The 17933-nt window shown below is 45.7% G+C and overlaps 1 protein-coding gene and 1 long non-coding RNA gene across 4 annotated transcripts in view; one reads left to right on the forward strand and one right to left on the reverse strand.

The window, feature by feature from the left end:
- COG5 (component of oligomeric golgi complex 5) overlaps positions 1 to 17933 on the forward strand; it is a 166378-nt gene that overhangs the window by 116051 nt on the left and 32394 nt on the right. For all 3 annotated transcript variants that reach the window (XM_081878475.1, XM_081878476.1, XM_081878477.1), the window contains exons 12-14: positions 3213 to 3417; positions 5132 to 5293; positions 6747 to 6846. In XM_081878475.1, the coding sequence (XP_081734601.1) occupies positions 3213 to 3417; positions 5132 to 5293; positions 6747 to 6846 (467 nt within the window). The remainder of the gene's footprint in view (positions 1 to 3212; positions 3418 to 5131; positions 5294 to 6746; positions 6847 to 17933) is intronic.
- LOC309351129 overlaps positions 1 to 17933 on the reverse strand; it is a 34673-nt gene that overhangs the window by 5112 nt on the left and 11628 nt on the right. The window lies entirely within an intron of this gene.

The raw sequence follows: 17933 nt of genomic DNA on the forward strand, positions 1-17933 counted from the left end.
CCATCAGTCTATGCAGTATTCTGTGAGCTCCACAATCGGGACATTCCTGTGGTAAGCACAAGGTTGTCATGGGTGGTTGTCTCCACCATGGGTGGTTGCTATGACACATTCCACGTGGCAGCCATTTTGTGACCGGCATCCCCTGCACTCTCCCAAAATTTGAAACACGGCCCAAAAAAGGTTGCCAACCCCTGACCTACTGTGCAGGCTGTCCTGAAATCCTTCGGAGAAGAACAGGACAAAAAGGCAACCTGGAAAGGTTTTTTTTGTTTTGTTTTGTATTGCTCCACATTAGTCAAAGAATATAAAAGACTGCGTATCTTTTCTTCAGGTGAAACAGATACTGAAGCCGCACAACAATAGTTTCGTGAATTTACTAGCATTTTTCCCTTTGTGCTTATGGATAAATCTTAACTTTCTGCAAGTGCACAGCATCTCTGTAACCATCTTTGAAGTTTTTAGCCCCTCTTTTAAAAACGGTGAAAGTTGCCTATTGCTCTATTTGTACGCAGTTGTTTTGTATAGTTGCTAAGTAACCAAGTGATCTAATTTAATATGAGTGACTGCCTAATACTGTCAAATATACTTCACCATTACTAAATAAAAAATACGCTGTCAGGCTGGAAAGAAATTGGCATCTCAGAGGACTCCTCATAGCTGCCGGGTCCTGGACTCAGGCTGCATCAGTTCCCTACGTAGGGTCAAGCTACATGTCATGAGGGAGATGTGTGAATTTTTCGATATCAGTAGCAGCCACAGGGCCTCCAATCTAAATTGGGGCCATGGGTGTGGGTGTTAACCTCCCCCCCACCAAAATAAAACCCCACCACAGTTTTCATGAATTACTCCCCACCAGTGGCGTAGCGTGGGGGGTGCAGGGGGGGCCGGCCGTGCCGGGCGCAACATCTTGGGGGGGGGGGCGCTCGCCGCCTCCGAAGTTGCCGAAGAGCCTCGGGTGCAGGCTGTAGCAGAGCCCCATGTCTTGCGGAACCGACGAGCTGTGCGCGCGTCCGGGCTGAAGGCGTCCGGCAGGCAGTGGCTCTCAGCGCTCGCCGCGGTCCCCGCGCGTCAGGGCCGCGGAGGGCGCGCCAGGCAGCCCCTCCTCACAGCCCCGCCGCTGCTGCAGCTGCTGGGCCATGTTGCATTTTCCTCGCCTCTCTGCCCTCCTCCTCCTCCGGGCAAGCGGCGTCGTTTGGGCGGCAGCGCCAGTGGCAACTCGCCTCAGATCACCTGACACGGATCCGCCGCCGCCGCTGTGGCTACCTTACCGTAAATACCCCAGCCCAGGCAGCAGCAAGAAGAAGCTGGCAGCGGCGGCAGGTTAGGGGTTAGGGGCACAAATTACTTGCCTTGCCCCGGGTGCTGACAACCCACGCTACGCCGCTGCTCCCCACTCCAGAAAGTCTGCCTGTAAAGTGTTCCTGCCAGCACAAATAGCAAATTCAGGGAGGGGGAGATTTTTATGATTGGGACAGTGAACTCATATCTTTCTGTGGTTCCAATTATTATTCCTTCTGCCCACCCCACCCCACCCCCAATGTGGCTGTAAAATCATAAGAAGAGCCTGCTGGATGAGAGCGATGACCCATTTGGTCCAACATCCTTTTCTCACAATGGCTAAACTGTTGCTCATGGGAAAAGAGCAAGCAGGATTTGAATGCAGGGCCACTCCTCTGCTTTCCAGCAACAGATATTCAGAAATATTACTGCCTCCAGCAGTAGAGGGAGAGCATAGCCATTTGTCTAATCCTCCTTTAAAGGGTTGTAAGGTAAAGTATAAAGAAATGTAAAAACTGCCCACAAATGTTTCAGGCCTAAGCTGTGTCTGTACATCCTATGTCTTTTGCAATAATATTTCGTTTCCTTGTTACTCTCTCACTCATTGGGTATTTTAACTTGTTTATTATACATGTATCCAGTGAAGCTTCTGGGCTCTTTTTAGGAATTTTAAGAGCATTTAGTCACCAACAAACACAATAGGCGTGCCCACAGACAAGCCCTCTTTCAGACACTCCTAACTTTAGTGTGGGCTTGGCAAAATCCAACTCTAAAAAGTATGAAATCTAAACCTTGGAAATAAATCTGTAGGGTTTAGCAAAATAAGTAGCTCTATTCAAAATCAGAAAAATACAACAAATTGTAAATCAGCCTCTCTTGTTAAGAGAGGTACATGTCTATATATTCTGATTAATGATATTTTAAATAATATGTGGAAATTCTGCTGGTGACTGAGAAGGGTCACAGTGTTTAATTTGCAGGAAAAAACCTATCTAGAAATCCTTCCATCTTATTTCAGAGACTTTACCTCTTAGCTGTATGTGTTGGGTCTCTATAGTTACTCAGTAGTGGGAGGGACATTTGCTCAGGGACACTTTAATCTTTTCTTGTGTTTCAGAGTTGAGTCATTATATTGAAAATGGATCCTTAGTCAAATTATGCCCTGAGAGAAGGCAGTGATACTGGCCTAGTTACCACAAAATGCTAAACAATGGTTTATTCAACTATAGTTTATTGAACCATGACTTAGCTGTATGTGGGAACTCTGTCCATTGACTTCACTATGTTTTGTTTACTTGCAACAAACTCTGATCTGGAGTCATCGCATGTTGTTGGCATTCAGACTTTGGTTTGTTTAACATGTGTGTCAAGTACTCTTACTTAACCATGGTTTGTTTGATTACCACCCCCTCCCCAGCACACTCACCAAATTGAAGCCATTTTTTAATCATCTGTGAGATGATCGTTGTTAACACATGGTTTGTTAAGCAAACTATGGCTTAGCATTATACGCAAACCATCCAATAGTTAGAAGACAAGAAGTTTTATTTACCTTTGCTAATGTTAATGAAAATTATTTCTCATTGAGAGATTGGTAACTATTTTATAAAGAAGCAGATTTAACACTAAAGAAGGAATGAAGATCAGGATGGAACATTGTATTAGGACTGCAAAAAAAAAAAAAACAACAACAACCCTGAGTAGTGTTTTGCAAGGCAATCCTGTAAGGTTGTGAGGGACACCCAATTTCCTCTTGAAAATAATTCTGGGATGAAATTTAGCCCATACAGGCCTTGTAATAAGGACTGCATTTATTTAAATATTATGTGTCCGTATTATGTTGAATTTAAATGACAAGAATTGTTGGTATTACAGAAACTGATAGGGTGTTCCAAGTAATATTTATGGGTTTGTTTGGTTTTTTTGTGTTGTAGCTTCCATGTTTTTGAAACAAGCTTTTGAAGGCGAATACCCTAAATTACTGAGGCTCTATAATGATTTCTGGAAGCGTATTCAACAATATAGCAAAAATATTCAAAGCAATTTCATTACAAATGGCACTGCCGAGCACTTTGCAGAACTTCAACAGATAGAAGATGATACACAGGACATTTTCATGCAAAAGAAACAGGATTATGAGTATGTATATATTAAAAAATAGAAAATTCTAGACTCTGAAGCTTTGTATTCCCCACAACATACAGCATTTTGTTTTAACATTTTAATTAACAACAGTGTGCTATTTCATTCTACCAGTTTGGGCATTATTTTTTTACAGTGTACATGATTTTTAACCACAGTTAAAATCAACCACAGTTAATGATTTGCCGCAAACGAGTAAATGCTTTACCTTGAATGCTCAACACCACAATGCACTGAGGAAACAAACCATGAGCCTGGCTTAGCATTATGGCAGAATTGGGGATTGTTTCACTTCCAATGAATCTCAGTCTATAGCCAAAGTTTGTTGTTGGCTCGCTGATCGTGACTTTTGGGAGCAAAACAAGCCATGATACGTGGCTCGGACATAACACTAAGCCATGATACGTGGCTCGGACATAACACTAAGCTAGGGGGTTTTGTTTGTTTCCGTTTGTGTGGTAGCAGTAGGAGCACAACATCCCTGCTCAGCACATCCTAAACCATTAACTGAGATATATTGTGATGTGCAGACTAGGCCACTGAATCTGCTGTTGATGGCATGTACTGTACAGTGCTGATTGGCTTGGACAGAAGTAGACAAACATTAAATGGGTTTCTGATCTCCCACCTGTCTAGTTTGTGAGATATTTTGTATGTGAGGCTCTGAATTATTGGGCTGTCTCTGACACACTCTATTCCTGGAGTTCTCAAACTGTGTCATACTAAGGCTCCCCAAAGCAACATCTCTTTGGGACTGAATGTGTCCACTGGCCTGACTGTGTCAAACGTTGATCTCATTCCAGAGGGGGGACCATTTAGACCATTGTAGATATTGGAGTTGGGGAACCCGTGGCCTTTCAGATGTTGCTGAACATCAACTCCTATCATCCCTGATCATTGATCATACTAACTGAGACTAATGGGAGATCCAGAACACCTGGAGGGCTGCAGGTTCACTGCATTGGTGTCCCCAGAGAATGAAAAAAAACTTTATAAAAATTCTGATAGAGATTGCAATGCTGTATTGTTTTCTGTCTCATGGTGTGTGCAAGACAGCCGCTGGAGTGTCTTGGGAAATCTCTAAAATTCCTGACAACAGTATGCTGTTAAACAGTGCTTCCTGAAAGTACAGGTTGAGGGGTCCTTATGGGTGGGTCAGTAATAAAAGACAGGGGGTAATGTATTCAGTGGGTTTTCACTTCTGGGTTAGAAGCTGGTATGAGTTCCTCAGCATCATTTGGGGTCAGGGACTCAAATTTGCCTCTTATACTAAAAACAGAACAATATAATGTATATGGCATATGTAACTACAGCAAACTTTATTTTAAGTTAGGAAATGTTCCGTTTTTAACATTGAATGTCTCAAAGAAAGACCTTGATTTAGAAAAATTGCTTGCTAATTGAACATTTCATGCGTTTTGAAGGAGAAGATTAATTCCTAGAGCTACACACATCTCTGCCAATTAACACTTTAGTAAGTGTAGCTGCTCCTAAAGTCAAGATACTTGCTTTATAGACTTTTGCATACTTTCCCACTAGAAATTACTCTAAAGGATCTGCATGCCTTCGGAATAATTTGAATAAGAGCTGAGAAAATAGGGGTGGTGTTTCTTTAAGGTAGACCTTAGTCGAACCCAAAATGGGTTGCTTTTTGTTGTTGTTTTGTTTGAAAAAATATATTTTATCTTAACCCGTTTTCCCCACTACTCAGTCCAGAAATAGCCCTGAAAGACTCTTTGCAACCTTATGAAGCTGCCTACTTGTCAAAGTCATTATCGCGGCTCTTTGACCCCATCAACCTCGTCTTTCCCCCTGGAGGTCGCAACCCTCCTTCAGCTGATGAGCTTGACAGCATCATCAAAACCATTGCAAGGTAAAGTGTTGGTAATAAATTTTGGGACGTAACATGCAGCGTGATTTTCCTCTCTCCCTAAATTATAGTTTAGGAAATGAAAGCTCGTTACTGCTAAATGATTGATTCCTCATTAATTAGCCAAGCAATTAGCAGTGAAATTAAATCAGAGCTTATCTCATGCATTTTTATTGTGCAAACTGGAGAAACCCAGATAGTTCTGTTGGACCTCTTTCTGTGTTTGCACACGTTAGATGCTACTTCCTGGAGATGTTGTTCTGGACATTTCTGCTGCTGTTCTGAATTTGAAGGTAGTTTAAAAAGAGAAGGTGTCTAAGCCCTAGCTGGCCTGGGAGTGGACATAAACGTTCCAGCCACATTGTTAGAGCCCAGCCCTACATTGTATGTTTCACCATGTCTTACTGTGTGATAGTAATTGTGAAGTAATGGTTGAGGGAGAGGTCTGGAGAAAAATGTCTTTGGAAGAATTAAAACTTTTCATAATATGAACATTATCCCTCCCTTCAGGATATGCCATATTGTTCCAAGGGAGATGAAAGTATAGACATAATCATGATCTAAGAAGAGTCTAGAATATCCTTACTCAATCTGATGCCCTCCAGATGTTTTGGGCTGCGAGATTAATCAGCCCCAGACAGCATGTCCAGTGGTCAAGGATAATGGGAATTGTAGTTCAATAACACCTGGACAGGGCACTAGGTTGGGAAAGGCTGGTATAGAGTGACACAGAGCTTTGAACTTAAATTTTAAAAAGCTATGTGGCTGGGAAGACCAAAAAGCAGAACAGAATAATTATTTGTCCCCTGCATCTCTATATCATAACCTCTCTTTGGTCACATGGGTGGCTGTGCTGCAATTTTGAACATGAAGTGCTGGTCAAACTGTTTTGAAAGCATGAAACTGTTCTTTAACAAAAAAAGAATATTTCCTTTCATAGATTGAGTTTAGACCTGATGAAGAAGGATATCCATATTTGCTCTTGCGACCTATAGAATGCCAATGTTGGTGGTATTGCATTATGATCTGTGGAGAGCGTTGTATGAAAGATACCTTAGGGCGAGTTCTGCTGCACACGAGAAACAAATCTGTGATCAAATTTTACTGCCCATTCACCGAGTTTGGAGAGATCCTTTCAGAACTCTTCACAATTCATTTTGTGTCTTAACCACGCTGAATGTTTTGGTATCATCAGCAAATCTGGCTGCCTCACTGCTCACCCCTAACTCTAGATCATTTATGAACAAGTTTTAAAACACAGTTTATTTGTGAACAAGTAAAGAAGCACAAAAGAAAGTCACTATGTGAATGGTGCATTGAGAATTAGATGAATTAAATTCATTATCCTAACATAGTGTGTGTAGATGTTATTCCCCCTTGTTTGGTGTCTAAAATAGCAAGAAAACAATTGAAGAATTGTGATTAAACAGTCATTCCCCCCCCCTTTTGTTTCTAGTGAGCTGAATGTGGCTGCTGTAGATCCAAATCTCACCTTGGCAGTATCAAAAAATGTGGCAAAGACCATACAGCTCTTTAGTGTGAAGTCTGAACAGCTTGTAAGTAATTCTCAGTTGTGAAATCGTTTTAGGTTTAAAAATGTGTTTCTTTCTGTCATCAGTGCTCCTCAAAAACAGCAGTGCAGTTTGAACAGCTGAAATGTTTAAATATTTCCAGTTACAGTGGTGCCCCGCAAGACGAATGCCTCGCAAGACGAAAAACTCGCTAGACGAAAGAGTTCCGTTTTTTGAGGTGCTTCACAAGACGAATTTCCCTATGGGCTTGCTTTGCAAGACGTTTCGTCTTGCGAGTTCTTGCAAGTTTTTTTTCTTTTTCCCCCTTTTTCTAAGCCGCTAAGCCGCTAATAGCCGTGCTTCGCAAGACGAAAAAACGCAAGACAACGAGACTCGCGGAACGAATTAATTTCGTCTTGCGAGGCACCACTGTATACGTTTTCAAATTTTGTGGATCAGAATTACTCGGGGCACAATCTAATTCCAAGGACTGAGTGGTGGATTTCCTTCACCACATACAGAAAGGGAGGTTTGCGGACAGAGAAGGTCTCCTCTCACAAGCTTCTCTGTTGCAGGCATGGAAAACTCTCCCCACCCAAAATGGTGGATCATGAAAGATTTTGCTAGAAAGGGTGGGGTGGCGTTAAGTAAAATTGTGATGCCTCTCACCAATCCTGCAGATGTAGTGATAATGGAGGCTGACTCAGAACAGAGAGACCTACAACTGCATTTTGTAGGAGAGCAGCGGAAGCTGTGCTCCTCCCGATGTTGTTGGACTCCAACTTCCATCACCCCCGGTCAGCATGGTCAGGGATGATGGGACTTGTAATCCAAATAGTATTATGAGCCTGGCTAGCTCAGTTGGTTAGAGCATGGTGCTGGAAACACTAAGGTTGCAGGTTCGACCCCCATATGGGACAGTTGCATATCCCTGCATTGGACTAAATCAGGGGTCGGCAACCTAAGGGCCATGGGCCACAAGCAGCCCACGGGGGTCGTTTAACTGGCCCCTGAGCCACCCCCAAACTGAGCCGCCCACTTGGCAATTCCCCGCGTGCTGTACTAAACCAGCCTAGCATGGGGACTTGCTTCTGTGGTGCTGGAAATTGTGTCTGCGCAGGCACCGGAAATTTCAGGCATGCACGATCCAGCCCACTGAGGGATCTTTGATGGAGTAAACCGGCCCAGGTGAGGTAAACCTTGCTGACCCCTGGACCAGATGATCCACAGGGTCCCTTCCAACTTTACAATTTGGTGATTCTATGATTTGGAGGATGCAATGTTGGCGAACAGTGTTTTAAACCTGAAAAATTAGAATAGTACAAAACTAGTTTCCTGCAAATAAATAAACGGCCTTAAGTGTCTGTAATACAAAATATTTCTAAGGACAAGCCAAGACGATTTTGTCAGTGAATTGTAAAAGCAGGCATGGCAGCCATAAATGCTAAGAAGGCCTCAGGCCCCGTGGAGTTTTGTATTGCATGTGTCATTCAGTCTTCAGAGCCATGTTGAGGGTGATTCAGAAAGAAGCGTGCTTTCCAAAGAGGCAAGGTTTCAGAATAAAAACAAATTGTAAAAAAAAACACTGACAGGAATTTGGGGCTGCTGCTGCTGCTTTTGTTTCACATCAGTTGTTCTGAAGACCCTGTTCTTCAGGGCTAGCTTTGATGAAGTATGAAGCCTTCAAAGCTGTTGTGACTTTAAGCTGCCAAACGCCCATCACTGAAAGATGACATTGAGGGATTTGAGGTGGGAAATCCTGATAACTTTGGTAGGGAAAACACCATACACTTTAAACTCATCTTCAGACTAGGAACACTAACACATCTATCCCAGGGGTCAGCAAACTTTTACAGCAGGGGACCGGTCCACTCTCCCTCAGACCTTGTGGGGGGCCCGGACTATATATATATTTTTTTTGGGGGGGGGTGAACGAATTCCTATGCCCCACAAATAACCCAGAGATGCATTTTAAATAAAAGGATGCATTCTACTCATGTAAAAACACACTGATTCCCGGACTGTCCGTGGGCCGAATTTAGAAGGCGATTGGGCCGGATCCAGCCCCCGGTCTTAGTTTGCCTTCCCATGATCTATCCCGTGTTCCCACAATGTTCCAATGTGCCACTGGGAGGGATGCACTGGGAGGGAAACGCCTATAACAATCAGTGCTAGTGTAACATGACTCCCCCAACCATCAGTTCTCTCCCAATATGCACCCTGCACCCCCTCCCCATCTGCTCTAGACGTTGGACAAAAACCTGGAATATGCAGTCGTACCTTGGTTGTCAAATGGAATCCGTTCCAGAAGCCCATTCGACTTTCAAAAACGTTCAACAACCAAGGCGCGGCTTCCAGTTGGCTGCAGGAGCTTCCTGCAGTCAGTCGGAAACCGCATTGGACGTTCGGCTTCCAAAAAACGTTCTCAAACTCACTTTGCGGTGTTCAGGAGCTAAAATGTTCAAGTCGCAAGGCGTTCGGGATCCAAGGTACGACTGCATGGTGGAGGGACGGTGCAAAGAGGGAGAGAACATTCTGTTGCGTGCGGAGAAATCCTTGAGCTGACGGGACGTTTCTTAGTGCTGCATTGAATACAACCTTCCGTTTTGCTTTGTATCAGTGATATTTTTGCGGGATGTGACAGTAGCAGCCTTCAAAATCCAGGAAACCGGACTTGTACAGGGGACACATATGTAGAAGCGCCTCTGGTTGTGTGAAAAAAATGCTTGGGCATGCCCCCATCCTTCCTGGTTGTACTACACAGTCACTGACAAGCCAGTTCCTCTAAATCCTATGCTTTTATTTTTAAAATGTATTAGCTGCCTTTCTGTTGCGAGAGTCTCGTGGTCATGTGCCAGTAGCCATTCAGACACAGAGACACGAAGCAGTAAAAAATTCTAAACAAACACAGAAAACGAAAAGCCTGACCCAGTCAGAACAGAGCAGATGCATTCAAACTAGCAGAGTTTTCATAGTGCCTCGAGCATTACACCTGCTAAAATCTGAATCCTACCCCTGAAGTTGAACGGGTTCTGTTGTGGTAGAAGGGTTTGCGGTTTTGCATGATTGCCATGTTTTCCTGTGTGTGTTGCGGCACTCCGAGCGTTAAGGGACCGCAGCGTCAAATCCCCACTGTGCCGCAAAGCTTAGGTCACTTGTTACGATATGATACGATAATCTTTATTGTCATTGTCCCATACAGAACAACAAAATTGAAAAAAATCTACATCAGACATTCAAAAACCAACAAGTCTGCTATCCCAGCCTGGTTAGCCCCCTAAAAACTCTGGTACCCCATAATTAAATACAATATACTCCCTAATCTAACCTATCCTGGTGATGTAAACCACACTGAGTCCTTTAGAGGAAAAGTAGGATAAAATGAAATCAAATTAATCAACCGCTAGTGATTGGTTTTTGAAGAAGTTTCTCGCTGGAACACCCTGAACGCTGTGACTATGTCAGCTGGCAGAGAGTGGCAGAGACAGAGGGAGTGAGATGAGAGAAATAGATATGGGAAAGAGTTAAGGAGAAAAGGTCGGTTATGTTAAGATAGGATAGGAGCGTTCTGCATTAAATGTCTCCTTGCTCTGGCTGCTTTACCCCCTTAAGTCTGTATATGTTTGCATTTTGCTTCTCAGTGTTCTGGTCTGAGCGTATTTTCAAGTTTATGTATCTAACCCCGCATGTCTGGTGGGTAGATGTACCTGCGTAAGAATATACAGGCAGAATCCGTAAATGGTGTCAGGAGATATTTTAATAGAAGTCTGGATTCAGTGGAGCAGCTGAGGAACTGACCCTAGTGAACACTTGGGGACCTAGGACCTCTTGTATGTGGTCTCTTAACTATTTTAATGTGATAACCTATAGAAAAAGGCAACATGGATTTTTCGTCCCTGTAGGGTTAGAATGGTAGAAATTCATAGCAGCTCATTCTCAAAAGTGGAGGGGTGCATTTTCTTAACCTTTCCCTCTCCTCAACCCATTTTATTGGTACTGTGATCTCAGTGGAGGCTTAAGGAAATAATGTGGCTTAAGGAAATAATAGTGGCTGTAAAAGCTGTAAGAGTTTGCGTTCAACAGGTAGATGTGCTTCATTATGTAGCCTCCAGTAGGTTTCTTCTTACAGGTCTGTAAAAAAAGACTCTCCTCCCTGGAAGAGAGGGGAGTGGTTGTGGGCCAGGTGCCTCCGAGGGGGCGTGTTCAGCAGCCTATGTGCTGTGGCGCCAGCCCCCCCTCGGCCTCATTCTCCTCTCCGTCGTCTCGTCGCGAGTCACCCACCCTCCACTCCCTTCAAGTTCAGGGTCTTAGTTCCTTGGCCTTGCTATGGACCTTAGGTTGGTGGCCCTGGTTGCCTAGGGGGCCTGGTAGGAGTTTTTCCATTTGGCATTAGGCTTTTTGGTTTTTTCGCCTACCTCGTAGCACTCGTCACAACTTTTGTGGTATTGGTGGGTAGGTTGGGCAATGGCATAATGTGTTGTGGTGTGTCGAAGGGCTAGGTGTGGCCATCGCCTATGCCTTCAATTTTTGGATATTCCGTTAAAGGAATCTGGCGGTCGTGTATTCTGTCTGATGCCTGCTTGGCGGGAGGCCATGGCATGACCCTCGGTGACATCAGGGGAGAGCCTATAGTTGGATTAGCATCAACAGGCTCCACCTACTGGTGAATAAACCCCCTTGTCACTGCTGTAATCAATAAAGTTGTGGCCTTTTCTTGCGCATTAACCTTATATCACGTGTCCTTGTGTATTCATTCCACATTGCGGGGGTCGGGTCCTCGAACCACAACCGTGTTGCTTTTTGCCAAGGGTGTAGAAAGCAAGGAAATGCTTATTTAAAGCACAGTCAGTGAGAACACAAATAATGCGAAGAAAATGTCTAGGAAGCGAGGTGCTAATATGTCACCATCATCAATCAAGTTGGTGTGCCTAATCTGATTTTCAAGATTAGCCTGAGCTAATTGCTTCAAAGTCAAGTTGTAGCCTGGAGGAAATTATGTTTGTTGTAAATTACCATATATTATTTTTTGCCTTCCAGCCTGCTTTGATGACACACACACACACTTTGTCACAAATGAAAATCTGTGATAGATTTACACGAGAATTTATAGGTAACACCAATCCGTCCAGGCTTCTCTTCCCCATGAGCAGTCAGCAAAGTGCCTCAAAGATGCTTATAAGCAAGGCATGGTGTTGACAACCTTCAAAATTTCCCAGCAGCTAGTAGTCGGTTGTACATTCCTTGTACATGTAAGCTTTGTTTGGCAATCACAGCAATTGATAGATCCATCCTCCATAAATATAGCCAATTCTTTGCAAAACAAAAAACAAAACCCTCCCACCATTCTTGATTGTGTGTATTGAAATAAACTACCATTTCGAAATACATTCTTAAAAAAAAAAAAAAATACACTTAGGCAAAATTATCTGAGTTCAATTTCTAGTATTTCCAAGTAGGTCTTGGAAATCCTGTGTAGCTGCTGCCTGTCAGTGTTGACAGAACAAGACTAGATGGGCCAATGGCCTAACTCAGCATATGGCAGCTTTCTGTGTTCCTAAACAATGTGCCTCTTTGTGTTATCAGAATGCGCACAAAAGTGCCATTTTTTTGTCTGGGCTATTCATTAGTTGTGTGCACAGAGTGTTCCTGCAACATAGTAACGAGCATGCAATTTTTCAAATTAAAATATTAATGCTTGCTCTACTTGTTATTTGTGCATCCTAATATATTATTTTCTTTGAGCACAGTCGCTCATTGATCTTCTTTTAATTAAGCCTGTTGCTTACATTCTGAGTGTGCGCACTTAATTAAGAACCCAGCCTTTTTTGTCACTGCTTTTACTTAGGATTAATTTCTGACAAATGTACACTATCAACACCATGCGGTCTGCTTGTTGAGCTGTACTGTCATTCAGTACGGGGGGGGGGGGGATTGGCAGGTGAAGACGCCTCTGCACCCCCTAGCCATGGGTTGAAAGCGACTGGGAAATTCTGTATGTGTAGGTCATGGTTGCCATGACAGAAGGGAGACGATAAAAAGTGTTACCACCCAACTATTAGATGCCTCCTGATTTGTAAATTGGCGGCTGTCAGGTACCCTTATTGGGAGGTGCTGCCAATAGAAACATGGCTGATGGTGTCCTTTCCAAAGCCCCTACTGATTGGGCTCATTTCCTACTTACATTCATGGAGTCGCTGAGTTGGGCTCTGGCTCCACCCTGATGACAAAGCAGGGGGGAAAACCATTCAGGAAATGGGCGGCTCCCAATCAGTTTTCTTGCTCTTGGCTCTCGCTTTCTTTCTCTTTTGGTCTTTAAATTTGTTTTTCCTCTTCTCATTTCTGGCCTTATTCTCCTCCTTCTGTCATCTTCCTCTGTTTCCCCCTTCATCTGAAGCCTCGCCCTTGGAGTGGCAGCCTTCAATCACCCTTCCTACCTTCCCACCTATATACCTACCTTTCTTCTAAAACTAAAACAAAAAACCCCCCTCATTCTTCTTTGTTGCCCGACGGTCTGCCTTCAGTGGAAGGTATTGCATTTGGTCCACCTGCAGCCTCCCCCTGCTCACACTCTGCCAAAGACTACAATCTCACATACGTTTCCGAGCACAATTCAAAGTGCTGGTGTTGACCTTTAAAGCCCTAATTGGCCTCAGATCAGTATACCTGAAGGAGCGTCTCCACCCCCATCGTTCTGCCCAGACACTGAGGTCCAGCGTTGAGGCCCTTCTGGCGGTTCCCTCATTGCGAGAAGCAAAGCTACAGGGAACCAGGCAGAGGGCCTTCTCAGTAGTGGCACCCGCCCTGTGGAACGCCCTCCCATCAGATGTCAAAGAGATAAACAACTACCTAACATTTAGAAGATATCTGAAGGCAGCCCTGTTCAGGGAAGTTTTTAATGTGTGACATTTTAATGTATTTTTCATCTTTGTTGGAAGCCGCCCAGAGTGGCTGGGGAAACCCAGCTAGATGGGCGGGGTACAAATAATAAATTATTATTATTATTATTAGCCAATACTTGGGTCCTCACACCCAGACAGAGCTTGTAGGCCACACCCAGATGGCCCTGCCAAAACATGTCCCTCTTTGTCCACCGTGTCCTTCCCCGGTACATGGATGTTCACCCTCCATCCACCACCGCATCTAGCTGCTCATGAATTTGATGGTGTCTTTGGGCCCGTAGGTGCCTGAAGCCTCTGGTAGCCGACAAGGCCAAACGAAAGGCAAGATGGCAGGATGGCTGCTGGACTTTGCCCCAAGATGGTCTCATGTTGCCAATGCACTCTGCCATCCCCTGTGGTGAGTGCCTGAGGGCCCTGCTCTTGCCACTTACCATCTGGCCTGGGGGCGGGGCCTCACTAGGACAGTTGCTGTTGCTGCTGGAGGGGCACAGAGTGTTTTTTAAAAAATTCTTTTGAATTTTTTGTATGTGGGGGTGGGGGTGGGGTGGATGTTTGGTTGGGTTTGGGGATTTTTTTTTATTTTGTTGCTTTTGTAATTTTTACAGTTTTTTTGTTTGTATTGTTTTATTGGTTTTGTTTGTTTGTTTAAGGTGTTATTTTGTTCTTAAGGGGAGGGGTCAGGGCTGCCAGGGAGTGGGCCCCAGCCCACAAAATGGCTGAGGCATGTTCCACAGGGGGGGATGCAATGGGACAACTGATCTCAGTGATCATGGGTAGGAGGAGTTTTGCTAAGACTAGACCATGTCATTACAGAGGGGGCAGGGTTAGTCGTTGTCTGAGGACTATTCCTGCCTCCGGGTCTGGTCCTGACCGGATGGATACTAGAATCAGCAAGGGATACCCACATGACCTGAAGGTGCTGCTGTGCAATGCCAGGTCAATGATTCATAAGACCACTGCCATCCATGACTTGATCATGGATGGAGGACTTGACCTGGCATGTGTAACAGAGACTTGGTTGGATGAAGCAGATGGGCCTGTCCTTGCCGCTGCTTGTCCACCAGGTTTCTCTTACGCACAGCAACCCAGGTCATGTGGGCGGGGAGGGGGGGTTGCAGTGATTTTTAGGAAGTCACTAGTTTGCACCAGGCGTCCTATTGGGAAGACCCAGTTTTCCGAGTGCATGTTCTGGAAGTTGGGCAATAGGGGCAGTACAGGATTCCTTTTGGTGTACCGACCTCCCCGCTGCACCAAGGATTCCCTGCCCGAGCTGCTTCGGGTCGTGGCGGATGTTCTCCTGGAGACACCTAGTTTGGTCGTCCTAGGGGATTTTAACATCCATGCCGACACGACCTTACAAGGGGCCGCTCGGGACTTCGTGGAAAGCATGGCCTCCATGGGGCTGTCCCTGAATAAGTCTGGCCCAACCCATAGCCGCGGACATGCCTTGGACCTGGTGTTTACCTCTATGGATGTTGGTGATCTGACACTAAGTAAAAGCGAAACGAAAGAAGTGCCATGGTCAGATCACTTCCTGGTGCAACTGGACTTCTCTGCGACCCATCCCCTCTGCAGGGAGGTGCGACCAATTAGGATGGTCCGCCCCCGCCACTTAATGGATCCAAATGGTTTCCAGAGAGTGGTAGGGGATGCTTTATCCCATGTTGATGGCCTTTCAGCTGATTCCCTGGTGGCCCGCTGGAATGTGGAGTTAACCAGGGCTATTGACTGTTTGGCTCCGAAGCGCCCTCTCCGATTGCATGGAGCCCGGACAGCCCCGTGGTTTTCCACGGATCTGAGGGCAATCAAACTATCGTTGAGACGGCTAGAGCGCCGGTGGCAGATAACTCATTCCGAATCTGACCGGACACAGGTTAGAGCTCAACGTCGAGCCTACCAAGTGCGATAGCGACGGCGAAGAAGAATTTCTTCACTGCCTCTATTGCATCTGCAGAAAACAGCAGCAGGAGACTTTTTCAGGTGGTTCACAATTTAGCGGAACCACCTGCAACATCGGGGCCCAGTACGGGCCACATGTTCTCCTGCAATGATTTTGCAAAGTTTTTTGCAGATAAAATCGCTCAGATACGGGAAGAAGTAGACTCCACCGTGGGAGCAGGGCCGGGGCGGGAGAGTGCTAGAGTCCTGTCTGGTCAAATTGTGTGGGATCAATTCCAATCTGTTACCTCCGAGGATGTGGACAGGCTGCTTGGACGAGTGAAGCCAACCACCTGTCTCCTGGATCCTTGCCCATCCTGGCTTATAAAAGCTAGCCGGGAAGGACTGGGCGATGGGCTTCTTGGGGTGGTGAATGCTTCCCTCCGTGAGGGAGCCTTCCCAGACCCGCTGAAAGAGGCGGTTATTAAACCACTTCTTAAAAAACCATCTTTAGATGCGGCCACAATGGCCAACTATCGCCCAGTCTCAAATCTTCCATTCTTGGGCAAGGTGATTGAGCGAGTGGTTGCCGAATAACTCCAGGCACGCCTGGAAGAAGCGGACCATTTGGATCCCTTCCAGTCGGGATTCAGGCCTCATCATAGGACTGAAACTGCCTTGTTCGCACTGGTTGATGATCTCCAGCGGGCTAGGGACAAAGATGAGAGCTGTTTCCTAGTTCTGCTGGATCTCTCAGCGGCGTTTTATACCATCGACCATAACATCCTTCTGGACCGTCTTGAGGGGCTGGGAGCTGGGGGCACCGTCATACAGTATTCCACTCCTTCCTCCTGGGCTATGTTCAGAAAGTGGTGGTGGGGGATGAGTGTTCAGACCCCTGGGCTCTCACTTGTGGGGTGCCTCAGGGTTCTGTCCTCTCCCCCATGCTTTTCAACATTTACATGCAACCGCTGGGAGAGATCATCAGGAGGTTTGGGCTGGGTGTTCATCAGTATGCAGATGATACCCAGCTCTACCTCTCTTTTAAATCAGAACCAGTGAAAGCGGTGAAGGTCCTGTGTGAGTGTCTGGAGGCGGTTGGAGGATGGATGGCGGCTAACAGATTGAGGTTGAATCCTGACAAGACAAAAGTACTGTTTTTGGGGGACGGGAGGCGGGCAGGTGTGGAGGATTCCCTGGTCCTGAATGGGGTAACTATGCCCCTGAAGGACCAGGTGCGCAGCCTGGGAGTCATTTTGGATTGACAGCTGTCCATGGACTCACAGCTGTCCATGGAGGCACAGGTCAAATCTGTGTCCAGGGCAGCTGTTTACCAGCTCCATCTGGTACGTAGGCTGAGACCCTATCTGCCTGCGGACTGTCTCGCCAGAGTGGTGCATTCTCTGGTTATCTCCCGCTTGGACTACTGCAATGCACTCTACGTGGGGCTACCTTTGAAGGTGACTCGGAAACTACAACTAATCCAGAATGCGGCAGCTAGACTGGTGACTGGGGGCGGCCGCCGAGACCATATAACACCGGTCTTGAAAGACCTACATTGGCTCCCAGTACGTTTCTGAGCACAATTCAAAGTGTTGGTGCTGACCTTTAAAGCCCTAAACGACCTCGGCCCAGTATACCTGAAGGAGCGTCTCCACCCCCGTCGTTCTGCCCGGACGCTGAGGTCCAGCGCCGAGGGCCTCCTGGCGGTTCCCTCCCTGTGAGAAGCCAAGTTACAGGGAACCAGGCAGAGGGTCTTCTCGGTAGTGGTGCCCGCCCTGTGGAACGCCCTTCCAGCAGATGTCAAAGCGATAAACAACTACCTGACATTCAGAAGACATCTTCTGACATCAGGGAAGTTTTTAACGTGTGATATTTTAGTGTATTTTTGGTTTCTATGGAAGCTGCCCAGAGTGGCTGGGGAGGCCCAGCCAGATGGGCGGGGTATAAATAATAAATTATTATTATTATCTTGCCATCTGTGTGGGCTCACACTGCTTCTGGATTTTCAAGAGCACCCATCACGTGGGTCAAGGATCTTCTGAGCACACCCCACAGCAGGGCCCAAATCAGGCCCGCAAAGCACTTCTTAAACTTTCCAGAGCAGCAGCGTTTGTAGCAGATGCCACCCAGATTGCACTGGGCTCCTTGGCAGTGGGAGTGCCTCTGTGGCAAAATCTCCCACCTGATGGAAAGCATTAATCAGGAAAATGGTTACATAATATGGCAAAAATGGCAAGCAAGCTTACAGTGTCAGAATGGACAAAGTAAGTAATCCAATTTCTCTTTGTCAATGACTACCCTTAAAAAAAAAAAAGAAATAATTTCTCCTTCATTTTGAGTTATGTCTGCAGT

Source organism: Podarcis erhardii (assembly GCF_964252035.2).
Source record: "Podarcis erhardii genome assembly, chromosome: 10".
NCBI lineage: Eukaryota > Metazoa > Chordata > Lepidosauria > Squamata > Lacertidae > Podarcis > Podarcis erhardii.